The following is a 21,449-nucleotide window of genomic DNA, read 5'->3' as shown; positions in this document are numbered from 1 at the left end:
TCCGCTGCTATAGCAGTTTACCTGTAACAGTGTACGTGGAACTTCTTTCGCCCTGCTAGCCAATCTCTTTTCATTACACCCCAGGCTGTCATTGGTATTTTTTCTACAAGGACACTGTTGGAACTGATTCCTGCAGCCTCCTCAGGGCTAGATGTGCATACTTGGGGCTGGATGTGCCCCTGGGGAATGGCTTCGCCCTGAGGAACATCTCCTGGTGCCTTTCCCAAAAGGATGGCAGAGTGTGTCTCCACCATCCTGTGTCCCTCTCAATCCCAGATGCTCCCCAGCCTCTCCACCTTTAGCTCCGCCACCATTCTGAGCAGATCCCAGCTCAGCACAAGCAAAGAAGCAGAAACAGACAAAGAAATAGGGGTGGGATGGTTGGGTTTATTGTGTTGGACAGTTGGGATTGGAGCCAGCACATTGTGCTTGCACATGGCTGTTTCCATGTCATAGATTTTGGGGTGTCTGACTGGGATGGGGTGGAGGGATGATGATGATGTTACATCTCGGAGTGACTTCATGCCTGGTATCCTCCCACTGTTGGATCTGCTTCCAAGCCATCTAGTTTTGTACTGATTTTCGAGGGCTTTGGATGTTGGATTGATTTTGGACCCAGGAGTGTCTTCGTGCCTGGACAGACCACACTGTTGGATCAGCTGCCCGGATGTAATTTTGGGGTCTAGGTGGTGGGGCGATGCTGGCTTTGATGTTTAATCCAGGAGTGACTTCATTCCTGGGACAGCCTCTACCGTCTCCTGCAGCCTCTTCTGAGCCAACTTTGGACATTTGGGGCTCGATGTGCCGCTGTGGAACGGCTTTGCATGCGGGCTTCCTGTGGCTGCCTGGACCATTCCGCAGCATCTGATGGCAGGGAAGCCCTGAAGGACCTCCCTGTGGCTGGTCTGGTGGTGCTGCGGGCTCTGCTCAGAGCAGCTGGAGCTGGTGTGCGCCTGCTGCCTTGAGGTCTTCTGGTCGGGCTCTGGGAAGCTGGGGCCCGACCTTGCAGCGGGGAGCGGCTTCGTGTCCGGCTCATTCCCCGCTGCCTGGGACGCCTTCTGCGTGCAGCCGCAGTGGCTGCTCTGGAGGCTGTTGTTGTGTCCCGCCTGGTGGAAATGTGGGAGCTGCCTTCATTGCCCGGGGTGGTCGTATGGCTGCTCCCATGGTGTACTGGGCCCTCCTCACATGCATCCTGAAGACCAGGAACAGCTGAGAACATCACCCGACGTTCTGTTCCCAGCTCGCTGGTCTCTGGCAGCTGGGAACTTTGCAATGGCCCCAGTGCAACCTGGCTGGTGGGGCTTGTCCTGCTGTCCTCAGGTTCCTGGGGGCTGTGGGATGGCTGCAGGCTCTTCTGGCTGGCAGCGCGGAGTGCAGCAAGCACCGAGATGGTGCTGGCGGCTGTAAGGGGAGGCGGGAAGGTTAGCGGGAGGAACGTGTAGCCCCGGGTAGGGACAGGCTGCCATCCCTCCTGGGGCAGACAGACTCTGGCTGAGCTGCCCTGAGCACGAGCTGCCAGGCCTTGCCTGGCCCAGCCCGCTGCCATGCAACTCATTGCCCCTTACATGTTCCCAGGCCAGCACATCTGTCGCAGTCCCACATGCTCATTCTGATGCAGGAGTGGGAGCACTCTCGGTGGGTGTTCTCCGCTCTACAGGAGCTGCACTTGATCAGCTGCCAGGGCCTGGGGAGGCAAAGGGGTTGTGGGCATGAGGACTAAGCCAGCCAAGCCAGGGAGTGCCTGGCACATCTCTGGTGCTCAGTCCTTGCTCTCCCAGCCTGTGCTCAGGCTGAGATCCCCCGCAGAGCCCCAGACAGCTGCTGTGGTCACTCACCCCTCTTCTTCTGCCTGCCACCTGCCTCCATGGTAGAAGCACACAACAGCATCGCAGGACCTGTTCCTCTGTACAACTGGTGTATACGCCTGATTTTCCTCCCATCCTGGTTTTCTACAAAAGAAGCGTGGGAAAGTGATGAGTCCCCAGCATCCCCAGCAGGAGACCTAAGGTCATCCCATCTCATCCAGCCCAACCCCATTTCCAGGTTCTCCATGAAGCTGAGGCATGTGCTCCTGTGACAGCCAAGGTTGAGGCCTGCCGAGACACTGCGTGGACAGGCCCAGCGCTTGCGCCTTCTCATCTGGATGATTTGGCAGAAGGACACCAACCTGTCTGGGATGTAGATCCCATGGACGGCCATTTCCATAGAAAACAGGCTGTTGTTGTGACAGCCAGGGCACCCGAAGAATGCCCTGCCATCATTCCAGGCCTGTCGCTGCAGGAGAAGCACAAGCAAGGTGAGCGTGAGCGGTGCCTGGTGCTGCTGAGCAGCAAGCGTGCCTGCAGGGTGAGGGGGGGGCTCCTACCTGGATGCATCCCCGGTGGAACCAGGTGTGTTTGCACAATGGGCACACCAGACTGCGGTAGGATGCCTTGTTCCCCACAGTCCCCTGGCAGATGCTGCAGGTGGTGCCTTCAGCTGGAGCTGCTGTCTGTCGAGGGCCGTGCTCCCAGCAGAAGGACCTGGGGGAAGATGGAAGGGATGGGCATGCTGAGAAGTGCTGTGAGGAGGGCAGAGGGGCAGGATGGAGCCCCCAGGCCCTGGCTCAGGCTGTGACAGGCTGCTGGGAGCCGTCCCTGCGGGATCCTCCCTGGCTTGGCTGCTGCTGACAGCCCTTACCTGTACTGCCCAAAGTACTGGGTGATGCATTGCCTGTCCTTGGCACAGGGCAGGTGGAAGCTCCGTTGGCATCCACTCTCTGCGCACGTGATGGCTGCCCCCCTTTCGCCACAAACACAACATTGCTGGAAAGAGCAGAACGGCCAAATTCAGTGTCAGGTTCTGGGCCTCCACGGGCAGCCCCACAGCTCTGGGCTGGGCACGGGGTGTGGGAATTGCTGGGCCACTCTTGATGAAGCAGCCTGGAGCAGGATGGGACATGGAACATCTCCAAGGGCAGGACTTTGTCCTGGTTGGATGGGCTGCGATTGCTTTCTTTGGGTTCAGGCTAAGCTGATGTGAGCCCCTCCTGACACAAATCTACCTGCTCTGTTCAGGTCCTCACCTGCTGGTTTGCCTGCTTGACCCTGCGCGTGAGGGCGGCATTGTCAATGCCCACAGTTCCTGCTGGACTGAGTGTCTCATCAAAAGAGATGTTGGCAAACATCTGGAGGAGAGACAAGAGCAGGATCTCATGAGGCCAGGAAGGAGGGCAGCATCCCAGCGGGAAGCGGTCAGGATCGCTTGAGGGAACTCACCAAGCAGAACTCATGGACCCAAAACAATATCTGGTTAAACGTGCGGCCGACGATGTTCTGGTCGACATCGGCACGGCGACACAGCACGCACGCTGCAGAGGAGAGAGCAAATGTGAGCAGCAGTGATCACCTGGTGGGGCCAGGTGTCCCCAGTGGGACCCTCACTGCTGCTCTGTGCCTGCCGTGCTGGCTGGAGTTGGTGGAGGGGAAGGGGACGTGGCAGGCCCACCCGAGGCAGGCACAGCCAATGCTGGTCCTGTCTGGGAGCTCCTGCCTGCCCCTTCCTCCCCTCCCAGCTCTCAGCCGCAGGCAGAGCCCCAGCACCCCTCTGCCCAGCGTCGGGAGCTGTGCACAGGGATGTTGTGGCCTCACCTGGCTCCTCCGAGCTGGAGGCCTTCCTCTTCCTCTCTGACATGATGTGCGTTAACAGTGAGCACTGCGAGAGTCCCTGCTCTCTCCTCGCTTCACCAAACCGCACTGATGCTCGGCCTGAGCCCGGCAGCCTTTGCTCTGCTCCAACTCCACGCGTCACAATGGCCGCTCCCTGACACCCACTGTGACATCACGGTCACCGCCCCATGGCAGCTGTGGGCGCGGGCCCTTGGCTCCCAAGCAAGACGGTGGCAGCCCCACAGCTTCTCTGGGCAACCTTGGAAAGAAGTTCCTCCCAACACGCTGTGTTGATCGCCCCTCTTTCTGTCAAAGCTGTGCCCACTGTTATCTCAGATGATGCTAACTCACAGAACGTACCACTCAATAAAGAACCACGTTTCCATGTGAAACAAACAACGAAAGCCATTGAGATCAAGGCTGATGTTTCTGTTTCTCTTCAAGCACTTGATCCAGCACAGCTCATTCCCTCCGTTGCTCAACACCTTTCTCCATTCTGTCTGCTTGCCAGAGTAACATACCACATCTTCTCTGGAAGGATACCTCTAATTCACGGCTGACAAGGATCACCTCCAGTAGGTGGAAATGGCCATCCTGAAGTCCACCAGGACTCCCATGTCCTTCCGTGCAGGGCTCTTCTCCAGCAGGTCTGCCCCTGTCCCGGTTTGATGTGTGCGTATCTTCCCCGGCCCCTGGATACCAGCTTGCACTTGTACTTTGTAAACCCCTCCAGGTTCCTCTTTGTCCAGCTCTCACCGTGGCTAACTGCATTTAAATGGCAGCACTGTCTTCTGGCTTGCCCTCCACTCCCAGACACGTGCCAGGGGTACGCTTTGTCCCCTCATCCAGATCCTTGGTGAATTTGTGATTGTCCTCCCATGTTTGCAGGTTAGGTTATGAATCCCATCCAAGCTGTGCAAGCTCACGTGTTTGGAAACCATAGCGGCGCACTGTTTCATTTCCGTTTGAATCATGGAACAGTTTGAGTTGGAAGGGACTTTTCAGATCATCTACTTCCAAGCCCCCTGGTAAGGACCAGGGCACCTCCCATTGGCCCAGGTTGTTCAAAGCCCCGTTTAGCCTGACCTTGAATGCTTCCAGGGACGGGACATCCACCACCTCCCTGGGTACCTGCTCCAGTGTGTCACCACCCTCCGAGCGAAAAACTTCCTCCAGATATCTCATCTGAACCTCCTGTGTCTCTGTTCTCTCTTATCGGAGGGGGAACACTCCCTCTGGTCTTTTTCCCCCTGCGTATGTAGCTGTTGAACCTCTTGTTAACTGGCACCAGCAGTCAGCATCCCTCTCACATTCCCTAATGCGCCTCAGCCTCTCCACCTCCTCCTTCAGGTCAGACACAAGGCTGAGTACGTCATCTAGCTGCTCACATCTAACACAAGCTCTGTTTCCATCACCTAGCACTGCAGAGGCCAGGCTCTGGCACTCACTGCAGCCAGAGACCTGAGCACTAGCATCTTGGTTTTGGGACCTCAAAACAAATATTTCCTATGGTGTGGTGAGCAGGACTAAGGAAGTCATCCTGCCCCTGTACTTGGCATTGGTGAGGCCTCACCTCGAGTACTGTGTTCAGTTTTGGACACTATATTACAGAAAATACATGGACGTACTGGAGCAGGTGCAGTGAAGGGTAACGAGGCTCATGAAGGGCTTGGAGAATCAACCCTATGAGGAGAGGCTAAGGAATCTGGGGCTGTTTAGTCTGAGGAAGAGGAGGTTGAGGGCAGACCTTATCGCGCTCTTCCAGTACCCGAAATGTTCCTACAGTGAGAGCGGGGCAGGTTTCTTCTCATTGGTGACAAGTAACAGGACGAGGGGAAATGGCCTCAAGTTGCGCCAGGGCAAGTTTAGGTTGGATATTAGAAAGAACTTCTATACAGAAAGGGTGGTTAGGTACGGGAATGGGCTCCCAAGGGAGGTGGTTGAATCACCATCCCTGGATGTGCTTAAGATCTGTTTGGATGTGGTGCTCAGGGATAAGATTTAGCAGAGGGTCGTTAGAGTTAGGGTACTATGGTTGGGCTGCAGCTGGACTTGATGATCTTCAAGGTCTTTTCCAACCTGGGTAATTCAATGATTGTGTGATTCTTGATGCAGCCTTCCTTTGACACGTGCAGCCGTGGCAAACCAGCAGACTCCCAGGCCCCATTAGGTTAGCCTTCAAGGGGTGTGCCTGCCGTGCTTCTGCCCTGCTGCTGGTAGCCATGGCCGCAGCCTTGCCCGTCAGCAGGCCGTTAACAGGTGCCCCTGCACTTGTCACTCGCTTCCCAGTGAGATGAGAAGCCTCCTCACTGGGCAGTCGCTTGAACGTGAGGCGTCCCAGCCCTCCCCAAGGCCTTTTCTAGGCAGAGGCCGTGGAGGCAGAGCCGTTGCCGTGGCAACGCCCGCCCCGTGGCAGCCGCAATGGCGAGGGCCGCCGGGCTGCTCCGAGATCCCGGAGTATCCCTCGAGAAAGGAACCGACCGAAACCGCTCTGTACCTCGCCATCAGTCGCTGAGGAACTGGACGGGAACGCTCCAAAGCAGCTCATCTCCGCCATCAGGGATTTCTTACGGGTTTCTGCCCGTTCAAACCTCCCGCCCTTGTTGTGGAAACGCCCCCACCGCCTCAGCCACTCAGGCAGCGGCCTGATGTAGGCCGCACCCACAGCGGTCCTTTTCTGGACAGATCCTTAATTTTGACTCATTGAAGTCCCTCTTACCTCCCTCTGGCAGCTGCCAGTCTCTTCTGAGCCTTCTCTTGTCCAGGCTGAAGAGCCCCAGCTCAGAGATCCTGTCCTTGCAGGAGATGGATGTGCTCCAGCCCTCTGGCAGTCTTTGTGGCCCTCCTCTAGCTTTGCTCCAACGACTCCACACTGGGACTCCAGCAGCCTGCACTAAAAAGCATCCAGGCATCTTCTGAAGATCTCAGGAATAAGGAGAGTCCACAAGCTCTCTGGACAGCTTGTCCCAGTGTTGGGTCACCCTCACTGTAAAGAAGTGTTTGGTCACGTTCCTACGGAAGAGTTAGTGCCTAATGCTCCTTGGTGCTGTTGCAGGGCAGCAAGGAATAAAGTTTGGCCTCATCCTCTTGGCGGCCACAACTGAAGTATCAATAAGCACTGATTAGATCCCATCTCAGACTACTGCAAGCTAAACAGCAGTAGGTGTATCAGCCCTTCCTGCTGAGACAGGTGCTCCTGCAGGCCCCTCGTTGTCTTTGCAGTCCATTGCTGGACTCTCCAGTATTTCCCTGCGGTTCTCGAGCTGCAGAGCCCAGAACTGGACACGGGACTCCAGATGTGACCTCACAGGGGCAGAGTAGAGGGAGAGAACTCCTTTTGCCCACCTGGCCACGCTCCTTTGAATGCAGCCCAGGCTGCCACGGGTCTTCTTGCCCACAAGGACACTCTGATGGCACCTGAGCACCCCACTGGGCAGCAGGGAACCCAGATCCTTCCCCACAAACTCCTTTCCAGCAGGTCACCTCCTGACTTAGCCTTGTTGAATCTCATCTAGTTCTGCTCTACCCAATTCCCCTTTGCACAGCCACTGGGCTGGTCTCAGGAGGAGAAAACCCTGTGATCCCAGCGCCTAACTCTGCCCAGCTCAGCACAAGCAAAGAAGAAGCAGCAGACAAAGAAATAGGGTTGGGATGGTTGGGTTTATTGTGTTGGACAGTTGGGATTGGAGCCAGCACATTGTGCTTGCACATGGCTGTTTCCATGTCATAGATTTTGGGGTGTCTGACTGGGATGGGGTGGAGGGATGATGATGATGTTACATCTGGGAGTGACTTCATGCCTGGGATCCTCCCACTGTTGGATCTGCTTCCAAGCCATCTAGTTTTGTACTGATTTTCGGGAGGGCTTTGGATGTTGGATTGATCTTGGACCCAGGAGTGGCTTCGTGCCTGGACAGACCACACTGTTGGATCAGATGCCCGGATGTAATTCTGGGGTCTAGGTGGTGGAGGGCGGATTTGATATTGTATCCAGGAGTGACTTCATTCCTGGGACAGCCTCTACCGTCTCCTGCAGCCTCTTCTGAGCCAACTTTGGACATTTGTGGCTCGATGTGCCGCTGTGGAACGGCTTTGCATGCGGGCTTCCTGTGGCTGCCTGGACCATTCCGCAGCATCTGATGGCAGGGAAGCCCTGAAGGACCTCCCTGTGGCTGGTCTGGTGGTGCTGCGGGCTGTGCTCAGAGCAGCTGGAGCTGGTGTGCGCCTGCTGCCTTGAGGTCTTCTGGTCGGGCTCTGGGAAGCTGGGGCCCGACCTTGCAGCGGGGAGCGGCTTCGTGTCCGGCTCGTTCCCCGCTGCCTGGGACGCCCTCTGCATGCAGCCGCAGTGGCTGCTCTGGAGGCTGTTGATGTGTCCCGCCTGGTGGAGGTGTGGGAGCTGCCTTCAGTGCCCGGGGTGGTCGTATGGCTGCTCCCATGGTGTGCTGGGCCCTCCTCACATGCATCCTGAAGACCAGGAACAGCTGAGAACATCACCCGACGTTCTGTTCCCAGCTCGCTGGTCTCTGGCAGCTGGGAACTTTGCGATGGCCCCAGTGCAACCTGGCTGGTGGGGCTTGTCCTGCTGTCCTCAGGTTCCTGGGGGCTGTGGGATGGCTGCAGGCTCTCCTGGCTGGCAGCGCGGAGTGCAGCAAGCACCGAGATGGTGCTGGCGGCTGTAAGGGGAGGCGGGAAGGTTAGCGGGAGGAACGTGTAGCCCCAGGTAGGGACAGGCTGCCATCCCTCCTGGGGCAGACAGACTCTGGCTGAGCTGCCCTGAGCACGAGCTGCCAGGCCTTGCCTGGCCCAGCCCGCTGCCATGCAACTCATTGCCCCTTACATGTTCCCAGGCCAGCACATCTGTCGCAGTCCCACATGTTCATTCTGATGCACGAGTGGGAGCACTCTCGGTGGGTGTTCTCCGCTCTACAGGAGCTGCACTTGATCAGCTGCCAGGGCCTGGGGAAGCAAAGGGGTTGTGGGCATGAGGACTAAGCCAGCCAAGCCAGGGAGTGCTTGGCACATCTCTGGTGCTCAGTCCTTACTCTCCCAGCCTGTGCTCAGGTTGAGATCCCCCACAGAGCCCCAGACAGCTGCTGTGGTCACTCACCCTTCTTCTTCTGCCTGCCACCTGCCTCCATGGTAGAAGCACACGACAGCATCGCAGGACCTGTTCCTCCGTACAACTGCAGTATATGCCTGATTTTCCTCCCATCCTGGTTTTCTACAAAAGAAGCGTGGGAAAGTGATGAGTCCCCAGCGTCCCCAGCAGGAGACCTAAGGTCATCACATCTCATCCAGCCCAACCCCATTTCCAGCTTCTCCATGAAGCTAAGGCATGTGCTCCTGTGACAGCCAAGGTTGAGGCCTGCCGAGACACTGCGTGGACAGGCCCAGCGCTTGCGCCTTCTGATCTGGATGATTTGGCAGAAGGACACCAACCTGTCTGGGATGTGGATCCCATGGACGGCCATTTCCATAGAAAACAGGCTGTTGTTGTGACAGCCAGGGCACCCGAAGAATGCCGTGCCATCACTCCAGGCCTGTCGCTGCAGGAGAAGCACAAGCAAGGTGAGCGTGAGCGGTGCCTGGTGCTGCTGAGCAGCAAGCGTGCCTGCAGGGTGAGGGGGGGACTCCTACCTGGATGCATCCCCGGTGGAACCAGGTGTGTTTGCACAATGGGCACACCAGACTGCGGTAGGATGCCTTGTTCCCCACAGTCCCCTGGCAGATGCTGCAGGTGGTGCCTTTTGCTGGAGCTGCTGTCTGTCGAGGGCCGTGCTCCCAGCAGAAGGACCTGGGGGAAGATGGAAGGGATGGGCACGCTGAGAAGTGCTGTGAGGAGGGCAGAGGGGCAGGATGGAGCCCCCAGGCTCTGGCTCAGGCTGTGACAGGCTGCTGGGAGCCGTCCCTGCAGGATCCTCCCTGGCTTGGCTGCTGCTGACAGCCCTTACCTGTACTGCCCAAAGTACTGGGTGATGCATTGCCTGTCCTTGGCACAGGGCAGGTGGAAGCTCCGTTGGCATCCACTCTCTGCACACGTGATGGCTGCCCCCCTCTCGCCACAAACACAGCATTGCTGGAAAGAGCAGAACGGCCAAATTCAGTGTCAGGTTCTGGGCCTCCACGGGCAGCCCCACAGCTCTGGGCTGGGCACGGGGTGTGGGAATTGCTGGGCCACTCTTGATGAAGCAGCCTGGAGCAGGCTGGGACAGGGAGCATCTCCAAAGGCAGGACTTTGTCCTGGTTGGATGGGCTGCGATTGCTTTCTTTGGGTCCAGGCTAAGCTGATGTGAGCCCCTCCTGGCACCAATCTACCTGCTCCGTTCAGGTCCTCACCTGCTGGTTTGCCTGCTTGACTTTGCGCGTGAGGGCGGCATTGTCAATGCCCAGAGTTCCTGCTGGACTGAGTGTCTCATCAAAAGAGATGTTGGCAAACATCTGGAGGAGAGACAAGAGCAGGATCTCATGAGGCCAGGAAGGAGGGCAGCATCCCAGCGGGAAGCGGTCAGGATCGCTTGAGGGAACTCACCAAGCAGAACTCATGGACCCAAAATAATATCTGGTTAAACGTGCGGCCAACGATGTTCTGGTCGACATCGGCACGGCGACACAGCACGCACGCTGCAGAGGAGAGAGCAAATGTGAGCAGCAGTGATCACCTGGTGGGGCCTGGTGACCCCAGTGGGACCCTCACTGCTGCTCTGTGCCTGCCGTGCTGGCTGGAGTTGGTGGAGGGGAAGGGGCCGTGGCAGGCCCACCCGAGGCAGCCACAGCCAATGCTGGTCCTGTCTGGGAGCTCCTGCCTGCCCCTTCCTCCCCTCCCAGCTCTCAGCCGCAGGCAGAGCCCCAGCACCCCTCTGCCCAGCGTCGGGAGCTGTGCACAGGGATGTTGTGGCCTCACCTGGCTCCTCCGAGCTGGAGGCCTTCCTCTTCCTCTCTGACATGTTGTGCGGTAACAGTGAGCACTGCGAGAGTCCCTGCTCTCTCCTCGCTTCACCAAACCGCACTGATGCTCGGCCTGAGCCCGGCAGCCTTTGCTCTGCTCCAACTGCACGCGTCACAATGGCCGCTCCCTGACACCCACTGTGACATCACGGTCACCGCCCCATGGCAGCTGTGGGCCCTTGTGGGCCCTTGGCTCCCAAGCAAGATGGTGGCAGCCCCACAGCTTCTCTGGGCAGCCTTGGAAAGAAGTTCCTCCCAACACACTGTGTTGATCGCCCCTCTTTCTTTCAAAGCTGTGTCCACTGTTATCTCAGATGATGCTAACTCACAGAACGTACCACTCAATAAAGAACCACGTTTCCATGTGAAACAAACAACAAAAGCCATTGAGATCAAGGCTGATGTTTTTGATTCACTTCAAACACTTGATCCAGCACAGCTCATTCCCTCCATTGCTCAATACCTTTCTCCATGCTGCCTGCTTGCCAGGGTAACCCACCACATCTTCTCTGGAAGTATACCTCTCCTTCACGGCTGACAAGGATCACCTCCAGTAGGTGGGAACGGCCATCCTGGAGTCCACCAGGACTCCCATGTCCTTCCGTGCAGGGCTCTTCTCCAGCAGGTCAGCCCCTATCCCGGTTTGATGTGTGCGTATCTTCCCCGGCCCCTGGATACCAGCTTGCACTTGTACTTTGTAAACCCCACCAGGTTCCTCTGTGTCCAGCTCTCACCGTGGCTAACTGTATTTAAATGGCAGCACTGTCTTCTGGCTTGCCCTCCACTCCCAGACACGTGCCAGGGGTACGCTTTGTCCCCTCATCCAGATCCTTGGTGAATTTGTGATTGTCCTCCCATGTTTGCAGGTTAGGTTATGAATCCCATCCAAGCTGTGCAAGCTCACGTGTTTGGAAACCATAGCGGCGCACTGTTTCATTTCCGTTTGAATCATGGAACAGTTTGAGTTGGAAGGGACTTTTCAGATCATCTACTTCCAAGCCCCCTGATAAAGACCAGGGCACCTCCCATTGGCCCAGGTTGTTCAAAGCCCCGTTTAGCCTGACCTTGAATGCTTCCAGGGACGGGACATCCACCACCTCCCTGGGTACCTGCTCCAGTGTGTCACCACCCTCTGAGCGAAAAACTTCCTCCAGATATCACATCTGAACCTCCTGTGTCTCTGTTCTCACTTATCGGAGGGAGAACACTCCCCCTGGTCTTTTTCCCCCTGCGTATGTAGCTGTTGAACCTCTTGTTAACTGGCACCAGCAGTCAGCATCCCTCTCACATTCTCTAATGCTCCTCAGCCTCTCCACCTCCTCCTTCAGGTCAGACACAAGGCTGAGTACGTCATCTAGCTGCTCACATCTAACACAAGCTCTGTTTCCATCACCTAGCACTGCAAAGGCCAGGCTCTGGCACTCACTGCAGCCAGAGACCTGAGCACTAGCATCTTGGTTTTGGGTGCTCAAGTTTGGCTCTCCAAATATTTCTTATGGTGTCGTGATCAGGACTAGGGGAGTCATCCTTCCTCTGTACTTGGCATTGGTGAGGCCTCACCTCGAGTACTGTGTTCAGTTTTGGGTACCTCATTACAGGAACAACATGGAGGTACTGGAGCAGGTCTAGAGAAGGGCAGCAAGGCTCGTGAAGGGCTTGGAGAATCAACCCTACAAGGAGAGGCTAGGGAAGCTGGGGTTGGCTGGTCTTGGGAAATGGAAGCTGAGGGCAGACCTTATTGCCATCTTCCATTACCTGAATGGTGCTTACAGTGAGAGTGGGGCAGGTCTCTTTTCACTGGTGACAAGTGACATTATGAGGGGAAATGGCCTCAAGTTGTGCCAGGGCAAGTTTAGGTTGGATATTAGGAAGGACTTCTTTACAGAAAGGGTAGTTAGGTACTGGAATGGGCTCCTCAGGGAGGTGGTTGAATCACCATCCATGGATGTGTTTAAGAGCCGTTTGGATGTGGTGCTCAGGGATAAGATTTAGCAGAGGGTCGTTAGAGTTAGGGTACTATGGTTGGGCTGCAGCTGGACTTGATGATCTTCACGGTCTTTTCCAACCTGGGTAATTCAATGATTCTGTGATTCTTGATGCAGCCTTCCTTTGACACGTGCAGCCGTGGCAAACCAGCAGACTCCCAGGCCCCATTAGGTTAGCCTTCAAGGGGTGTGCCTGCCGTGCTTCTGCCCTGCTGCTGGTAGCCATGGCCGCAGCCTTGCCCGTCAGCAGGCCGTTAACAGGTGCCCCTGCACTTGTCACTCGCTTCCCAGTGAGATGAGAAGCCTCCTCACTGGGCAGTCGCTTGAACGTGAGGCGTCCCATCCCTCCCCAAGGCCTTTTCTAGGCAGAGGCCGTGGAGGCAGAGCCGTTGCCGTGGCAACGCCCGCCCCGTGGCAGCCGCAATGGCGAGGGCCGCCGGGCTGCTCCGAGATCCCGGAGTATCCCTCGAGAAAGGAACCGACCGAAACCGCTCTGTACCTCGCCATCAGTCGCTGAGGATCTGGACGGGAACGCTCCAAAGCAGCTCATCTCCGCCATCAGGGATTTCTTACGGGTTTCTGCCCGTTCAAACCTCCCGCTCTTGTTGTGTAAACGCCCCCACCGCCTCAGCCACTCAGGCAGCGGCCTGATGTAGGCCGCACCCACAGCGGTCCTTTTCTGGACGGATCTTTAATTGTGAATTATTGAAGTCCCTCTTATGTCCCTCTGGCAGCTGCCAGTCTCTTCTGAGCCTTCTCTTGTCCAGGCTGAAGAGCCCCAGCTCAGAGATCCTGTCCTTGCAGGAGATGGATGTGCTCCAGCCCTCTGGCAGACTTTGTGGCCCTCCTCTAGCTTTGCTCCAACAGCTCCACACTGGGACTCCAGCAGCCTGCACTTAAAAGCATCCAGGCGTCTTCTGAATATCTCAGGAATAAGGAGAGTCCACAAGCTCTCTGGACAGCTTGTCCCAGTGTTGGGTCACCCTCACTGTAAAGAAGTGTTTGGTCACGTTCCTACGGAAGAGTTAGTGCCTAATGCTCCTTGGTGCTGTTGCAGGGCAGCAAGGAATAAAGTTTGGCCTCATCCTCTTGGCGGCCACCACTGAAGTATCACTAAGCACTGATTAGATCCCATCTCAGGCTACTGCAAGCTAAACAGCAGTAGGTGTATCAGCCCTTCCTGCTGAGACAGGTGCTCCTGCAGGCCCCTCGTTGTCTTTGCAGTCCATTGCTGGACTCTCCAGTATTTCCCTGTGGTTCTCGAGCTGCAGAGCCCAGAACTGGACACGGGACTCCAGATGTGACCTCACAGGGGCAGAGTAGAGGGAGAGAACTCCTTTTGCCCACCTGGCCACGCTTATTTGAATGCAGCCCAGGCTGCCACGGGTCTTCTTGCCCACAAGGACACTCTGATGGCACCTGAGCACCCCACTGGCCAGCAGGGAACCCAGATCCTTCCCCACAAACTCCTTTCCAGCAGGTCACCTCCTGACTTTGTAGAAGCACGTGCTTCTTCCTCCCCAGCTGTAGGGCCCTGCACTTAGCCTTGTTGAACTTCATCTAGTTCTGCTCTACCCAATTCCCCTTTGCACAGCCACTGGGCTGGTCTCAGGAGGAGAAAACCCTGTGATCCCAGCGCCTAACTCTGCCCAGCTCAGCACAAGCAAAGAAGAAGCAGCAGACAAAGAAATAGGGTTGGGATGGTTGGGTTTATTGTGTTGGACAGTTGGGATTGGAGCCAGCACATTGTGCTTGCACATGGCTGTTTCGATGTCATAGATTTTGGGGTGTCTGACTGGGATGGGGTGGAGGGATGATGATGATGTTACATCTGGGAGTGACTTCATGCCTGGTATCCTCCCACTGTTGGATCTGCTTCCAAGCCATCTAGTTTTGTACTGATTTTCGGGAGGGTTTTGGATGTTGGATTGATCTTGCACCCAGGAGTGTCTTCGTGCCTGGACAGACCACACTGTTGGAACAGCGGCCCGGATGTAATTTTGGGGTCTAGGTGGTGGAGGGCGGATTTGATATTGTATCCAGGAGTGACTTCATTCCTGGGACAGCCTCTACTGTCTCCTGCAGCCTCTTCTGAGCCAACTTTGGACATTTGTGGCTCGATGTGCCGCTGTGGAACGGCTTTGCATGCGGGCTTCCCGTGGCTGCCTGGACCATTCCGCAGCATCTGATGGCTGGGAAGCCCTGAAGGACCTCCCTGTGGCTGGTCTGGTGGTGCTGCGGGCTCTGCTCAGAGCAGCTGGAGCTGGTGTGCGCCTGCTGCCTTGAGGTCTTCTGGTCGGGCTCTGGGAAGCTGGGGCCCGACCTTGCAGCGGGGAGCGGCTTTGTGTCCGGCTCGTTCCCCGCTGCCTGGGACGCCTTCTGCGTGCAGCCGCAGTGGCTGCTCTGGAGGCTGTTGCTGTGTCCCGCCCGGTGGAGGTGTGGGAGCTGCCTTCAGTGCCCGGGGTGGTTGTATGGCTGCTCCCATGGTGTGCTGGGCCCTCCTCATGTTCAACCTGAAGTCCAGGAACAGCTGAGAACATCACCCGACGTTCTGTTCCCAGCTCGCTGGTCTCTGGCAGCTGGGAACTTTGCGATGGCCCCAGTGCAACCTGGCTGGTGGGGCTTGTCCTGCTGTCCTCAGGTTCCTGGGGGCTGTGGGATGGCTGCAGGCTCTCCTGGCTGGCAGCGCGGAGTGCAGCAAGCACCGAGATGGTGCTGGCGGCTGTAAGGGGAGGCGGGAAGGTTAGCGGGAGGAACGTGTAGCCCCGGGTAGGGACAGGCTGCCATCCCTCCTGGGGCAGACTGACTCTGGCTGAGCTGCCCTGAGCACGAGCTGCCAGGCCTTGCCTGGCCCAGCCCGCTGCCATGCAACTCATTGCCCCTTACATGTTCCCAGGCCAGCACATCTGTCGCAGTCCCACATGTTCATTCTGATGCACGAGTGGGAGCACTCTCGGTGGGTGTTCTCCGCTCTACAGGAGCTGCACTTGATCAGCTGCCAGGGCCTGGGGAAGCAAAGGGGTTGTGGGCATGAGGACTAAGCCAGCCAAGCCAAGGAGTGCCTGGCACATCCCTGGTGCTCAGTCCTTGCTCTCCCAGCCTGTGCTCAGGCTGAGATCCCCCGCAGAGCCCCAGACAGCTGCTGTGGTCACTCACCCCTCTTCTTCTGCCTGCCACCTGCCTCCATGGTAGAAGCACACAACAGCATCGCAGGACCTGTTCCTCCGTACCACTGGTGTGTACGCCTGATTTTCCTCCCATCCTGGTTTTCTACAAAAGAAGCGGGAAAAAGTGATGAGTCCCCAGCGTTTCCAGCACGAGACCCAAGGTCATCCCATCTCATCCAGCCCAACCCCATTTCCAGCTTCTCCATGAAGCTGAGGCATGTGCTGGTGTGACAGCCAAGGGCCAGGCCTGCCGAGACACTGCGTGGGAAGGCCCAGCGCTCGCGCCTTCTCATCTGGATGATTTGGCAGAAGGACACCAACCTGTCGGGGATGTGGATCCCATGGACGGCCATTTCCATAGAAAACAGGCTGTTGTTGTGACAGCCAGGGCACCCGAAGAATGCCGTGCCATCATTCCAGGCCTGTCGCTGCAGGAGAAGCACAAGCAAGGGGAGCGTGAGCGGTGCCTGGTGCTGCTGAGCAGCAAGCGTGCCTGCAGGGTGAGGGGGGGGCTCCTACCTGGATGCATCCCCGGTGGAACCAGGTGTGTTTGCACAATGGGCACATCAGGGTGCGGTAGGATGCCTTGTTCCCCACAGTCCCCTGGCAGATGCTGCAGGTGGTGCCTTTTGCTGGAGCTTCTGTCTGTCGAGGGCCGTGCTCCCAGCAGAAGGACCTGGGGGAAGATGGAAGGGATGGGCACGCTGAGAAGTGCTGTGAGGAGGGCAGAGGGGCAGGATGGAGCCCCCAGGCTCTGGCTCAGGCTGTGACAGGCTGCTGGGAGCCGTCCCTGCGGGATCCTCCCTGGCTTGGCTGCTGCTGACAGCCCTTACCTGTACTGCCCAAAGTACTGGGTGATGCATTGCCTGTCCTTGGCACAGGGCAGGTGGAAGCTCCGTTGGCATCCACTCTCTGCGCACGTGATGGCTGCCCCCCTCTCGCCACAAACACAGCATTGCTGGAAAGAGCAGAACGACCAAATTCAGTGTCAGGTTCTGGGCCTCCACGGGCAGCCCCACAGCTCTGGGCTGGGCACAGGGTGTGGGAAATGCTGGGACACGCTCTACAAAGCAGCCTGGCTGATTGGGGTCATCTTCTATGGGCAGGACTTCTTTTGGGATGTGGTTGGAAGGGCTGCGATTGCTTTCTTTGGGTCCAGGCTAAGCTGATGTGAGCCCCTCCTGGCACAAATCTACCTGCTCCGTTCAGGTCCTCACCTGCTGGTTTGCCTGCTTGACCTTGCGCGTGAGGGCGGCATTGTCAATGCCCAGAGTTCCCGCTGGAGTGGGCGTCTCATCAAAAGAGATGTTGGCAAACATCTGGAGGAGAGACAAGAGCAGGATCTCATGAGGCCAGGAAGGAGGGCAGCATCCCAGCGGGAAGCGGTCAGGATCGCTTGAGGGAACTCACCAAGCAGAACTCATGGACCCAAAATAATATCTGGTTAAACGTGCGGCCGACGATGTTCTGGTCGACATCGGCATGGCGACACAGCACGCACGCTGCAGAGGAGAGAGCAAATGTGAGCAGCAGTGAGGACCTGGTGGGGCCTGGTGACCCCGATGGGACCCTCACTGCTGCTCTGTGCCTGCCGTGCTGGCTGGAGCTGGTGGAGGGGAAGGGGCCGTGGCAGGCCCACCCGAGGCAGGCACAGGCAATGCTGGTCCTGTCTGGGAGCTCCTGCCTGCCCCTTCCTCCCCTCCCAGCTCTCAGCCGCAGGCAGAGCCCCAGCACCCCTCTGCCCAGCGTCGGGAGCTGTGCACAGGGATGTTGTGGCCTCACCTGGCTCCTCCGAGCTGGAGGCCTTCCTCTTCCTCTCGGACATGATGTGCGCTAACAGTGAGCACTGCGAGAGTCCCTGCTCTCTCCTCGCTTCACCAAACCGCACTGATGCTCGGCCTGAGCCCGGCAGCCTTTGCTCTGCTCCAACTGCACGTGTCACAATGGCCGCTCCCTGACACCCACTGTGACATCACGGTCACCGCCCCATGGCAGCTGTGGGCCCTTGCGGGCCCTTGGCTCCCAAGCAAGATGGTGGCAGCCCCACAGCTTCTCTGGGCAACCTTGGAAAGAATTTCCTCCCAACACGCTGTGTTGATCGCCCCTCTTTCTGTCAAATCTGTGCCCACTGTAATCTCAGATGATGCTAACTCACAGAACGTACCACTCAATAAAGAACCATGTTTCCATGTGAGACAAACAACAAAAGCCATCGAGTTCAAGGCTGATGTTTCTGTTTCTCTTCAAACACTTGATCCAGCACAGCTCATTCCCTCCATTGCTCAACACCTTTCTCCATGTTGTCTGCTTGCCAGAATAACATACCACTTCTTCCTTGGAAGGATACCTCTACTTCACGGCTGTCAAGGATCACCTCCCAGGTGGAAACGGGCCAGGACTATAGACACACACACCTCCCTCTAGACCAGGGTGCTCACAGCTACATCCAGCCTGTTGCTGAATGGTTCCATGAAGGAGGCATCTACAACCTCACTGGGCAGCCTTTTCCATAGTCTCACCACCCTTACAATTGAGAATTTCTTTTTAATATCTAGTCTAAATCTTCCCTCTTCTACTTTAAAGCCGATTTTCTTTGTCCTGTTGCGCATATCCTTGGAAAAAGACCCTCCTTGGCTTTCCTTTAAGTTCCCTTTCAGGTACTGGAAGGCTTTCATTAGGTTTCCTCTGAGCTTTTTCTTATCCAGGCTAATGACCCCCAGCTCACTCAGCCTGTCATCATGGGGAGGTGCTCCAGCCCTCTCATCATCTTCATGGCCTTCCTATGTGCTTCAACAGCTCCATGTCCTTGTTTTGCGGGCTCCAGATCTGGATACAATAGTACAATAGTTGTCTCCCATTGTCTACCACTGCCATGAGTTTTTCAGTTGGAAATAGGAAGTTGAAGTGTGGGTGGTGTTGGCATTAAGCGGTTTATTGGAATATAAAACCGTAAATGACTGTATGTCAAGACGTATCTTTGTCTTCTTTCACTTGCTTTCTGTTTGCTTGTTGTTTTTTTCTTCTCTCCTGACATTAAAACTGTAAGAAAACATGTCAGGAGGATAAAAAATGCACATCTGAGGCGATTTCCACTACAGGAGTTAAGAGAAAGAAATCTTTCAGAGGGAAGTAGCCGAAAAGTGTACATAGCGTGTAAGTAATCACAGTCCATTAGCTCTAGCATGTTTACTGGCTTCGAAGTGGGGTTTGTGCTGCAGCCATGCTTTGCAAGAGCTTACCTCTACACGCAGTAGTTTTAGGGAAAGCAACCACATAGTAAATATGTAAGCTGACAAATACATTAATCAAAGTGGTAGCTGCTGTATTCCTTGGTCTGGGAAGGAAAGAAAAGGAGAAAGAGAGGTTTGCATTTTAAACAAATTCAGTACCCAAAAGGAGACTTCACATGTGTGGCTGACACGCTGACCAAATGATAAAGTAGAGTCAAATTGTACCTCAACCTTTTTGTACAGCCTGTGAAACTGAAGGCATGCAGCAGTTTTTCAAGGCAGATGGAGTGTGAGCATCTAATAAATCAGGTTTTGAAACATTAAATAACAACTTATTTAAATGCATATGGTGTTGGATCTCAGACAAGAGAGTATAGGGGAGAGTAAAAGGATTGGGTATGGGAACATCAGCAGAACGATATGTCTGTGCATCAGCTATGTGACTGCATCCAAATCAGCTTCTTGTAGTGAAGTCTGGTACTTAGCAATAAAGGGTGATGGCATTTAGTCAAAGGCAAGCAAAGAAGTTGTTTCAGGGAGAAATTTAGGCAGTGGCTGGAAGAGGTGGTGCAGTCATAAACTACTGGCAGTCCATTTGGTCAGTTGAGGCCATTTTCTGTTAAATGGAAAGCTTAAATTTAAGAAGAGGGAATGAAACCTTTGTTGTTCTGTCCACATTGTTTTTCAAAATAGCTTTATCAAAGGAATGCTGGAGTCTGTTCCATCCTTGGGACACTGAAAGCTGGAAACGTGATCATAGTCATAGAAGCCATTGGTCCCATGACTTGAATCTAAATCTGCTCTTGGTTCTGCTTGGATTTCTGCAGAACATTTGTCTTTTTCTTGCTAGTTTGAAGGCTGCTCTGCAGCCATAGCAGAGAGCATCACCCCATACTCTGCTTCTGGGAGAGCTGCTGAGATCTTTTTCAGTTAAGGAAATAGTACAGAAATGAAATGTGATGTACTTGATAATCTTAAAGGTCAGTTTTCCTGTTTTGTTTTGTTTTGTTTTTCCCCCTTACTTCAAATCTCTTTCTTTTTAATTGTCACCCCACCTTTCTGTCAAAGAAGAGAAATACTGGCAGGCCAACTGACCAGATGTAAGCATGTGATCCATGTGGTTTGGGATGGATGTGCACTGGTGCTGGTGTCTCCTGTGCAGTGTTATTGCTGGTGACAAGTGATGGACAGACTAGGAGCTGGGAGCTCCTTACCTACCATTGCAGAGTCCTTGCCCAAGGACTGACAGCCAGTGTTTTTCAAGTAGCTATCCATCTAATTCCCAATGATTTTGCATCTCTTTGAGTGCCAATGTCATCATCTTACTGATCTCTGTTGGTTTGGGTAGAAGGTGCCTACGTGTTCCCTACTCTTGATGGCCTAGTCTAGAAATCCATTATTAGAAAAGAATACTTAATTAAGCAAACATAATACATCCTTTTCTTTGTTTATTTTAATTGCTTCTACCCTCAAACTGAAACTGGCCGGTAGTTACTCTCATCTATTTTGATAACACATAGAAATATATGTATATATTCTTTTCCTGGCACATTTCACCTCCTTCCCTCCTGTTGCAAGAGGGAATAGGATCCCCATGTACGGTAACTGTGGGCTGGTGCTTTGCTGTCAGCAGCAGTAGTTAAGAATCATAGAGTCATTGAGATTGGAAGATCACTGAGCTCATCTAGTCCAACCATCAACCCAGCACCACCACTAAACCATGTCACCCAGTGCCAACCTACCCTAGTTGTGTAGTGCTGTCTCCACAGCACTTTGTGATGAGGAAGGCAAAGAGAACATAAATAGGAGTAGGCAGAGCAGTCTGCTTAAAATAATCCACTAGCTGCCACTAGAAATGAGATCTCTCATTTTTTTTCTCTGGCATCTTAGATTGGTTGGCATTTGTCGGGCTTTCCAGAAGAATTTTATATCAGTCACTTATAAATGACCCTCATTGTATTATTTGTAATGTTGAGTTTCTGCTCCAGATACGTTACTGGCCCCATAACAGCTGGTTCAGAGTAGCCCAACGAAGAGGGAAGAGAACATGGCTCGGAAACAGAAAGCATTAACCTCACACTGCCCTACACTAATGGAGAATTGTCGTGTTTCAATGTGTCTGTCAAACAGAATTCTAAATAAAAGTATAAGGCTTCAAAGATCGTGTTTGCTCAAAGGGAAGGGTCCTTGGATGTGGAAGTTTCATGGTTATTTTCTGTAGAGCTGGCACTGAAGCACGGAGGCAACTAGGCACTCATGGGCCTACTAGGAGATGCTGAATATTTTTTTCCTTTGAATAGTTCTTGGCTTCGAGGAGGACTTGCCTAGATTCCATCATATTACTTACAGGTCTAAGTGCTTGAAGCATTCCCAAAGGCTAATTTAGGGATGCTGGATTCTTCAGTGGAAGGATGAAGAGTTGGGTCTGGAGAGCAGAGCAGATTCTGCCCCTTCCCTTTCCCTCATCCCTGTAGG

At 54.9% G+C, this 21,449-nt stretch overlaps 4 protein-coding genes across 4 annotated transcripts in view; 1 reads left to right on the top strand and 3 right to left on the bottom strand.

Annotated features, from left to right (window-relative positions):
• Window positions 1-21,449, top strand: part of EXOC4 (exocyst complex component 4) — a 390,126-nt gene that overhangs the window by 164,996 nt on the left and 203,681 nt on the right. The gene's annotated exons all lie outside the window — the stretch shown is intronic.
• On the bottom strand, window positions 749-3,672 carry LOC140259394 (uncharacterized). The gene is made up of 7 exons (XM_072350644.1): window positions 3,630-3,672; window positions 3,258-3,349; window positions 3,065-3,166; window positions 2,168-2,274; window positions 1,836-1,949; window positions 1,566-1,684; window positions 749-1,401 (listed from the first exon to the last, which is right to left on the bottom strand). Exons 1-7 carry the CDS (start codon window positions 3,670-3,672, stop codon window positions 749-751), a joined length of 1,230 nt encoding a protein of 409 aa, XP_072206745.1.
• Window positions 7,668-12,920, bottom strand: LOC140259279 (uncharacterized). The gene is made up of 7 exons (XM_072350429.1): window positions 12,818-12,920; window positions 10,177-10,268; window positions 9,984-10,085; window positions 9,599-9,723; window positions 8,755-8,868; window positions 8,485-8,603; window positions 7,668-8,320 (listed from the first exon to the last, which is right to left on the bottom strand). Exons 1-7 carry the CDS (start codon window positions 12,918-12,920, stop codon window positions 7,668-7,670), a joined length of 1,308 nt encoding a protein of 435 aa, XP_072206530.1.
• On the bottom strand, window positions 14,647-17,569 carry LOC140248595 (uncharacterized). The gene is made up of 7 exons (XM_072329450.1): window positions 17,527-17,569; window positions 17,155-17,246; window positions 16,962-17,063; window positions 16,066-16,172; window positions 15,734-15,847; window positions 15,464-15,582; window positions 14,647-15,299 (listed from the first exon to the last, which is right to left on the bottom strand). Exons 1-7 carry the CDS (start codon window positions 17,567-17,569, stop codon window positions 14,647-14,649), a joined length of 1,230 nt encoding a protein of 409 aa, XP_072185551.1.

The sequence above is a fragment of the Excalfactoria chinensis genome, chromosome 1 (genome assembly GCF_039878825.1).
Source record: "Excalfactoria chinensis isolate bCotChi1 chromosome 1, bCotChi1.hap2, whole genome shotgun sequence".
NCBI lineage: Eukaryota > Metazoa > Chordata > Aves > Galliformes > Phasianidae > Excalfactoria > Excalfactoria chinensis.
This window is presented reverse-complemented; position numbering and strand designations above follow the sequence as displayed.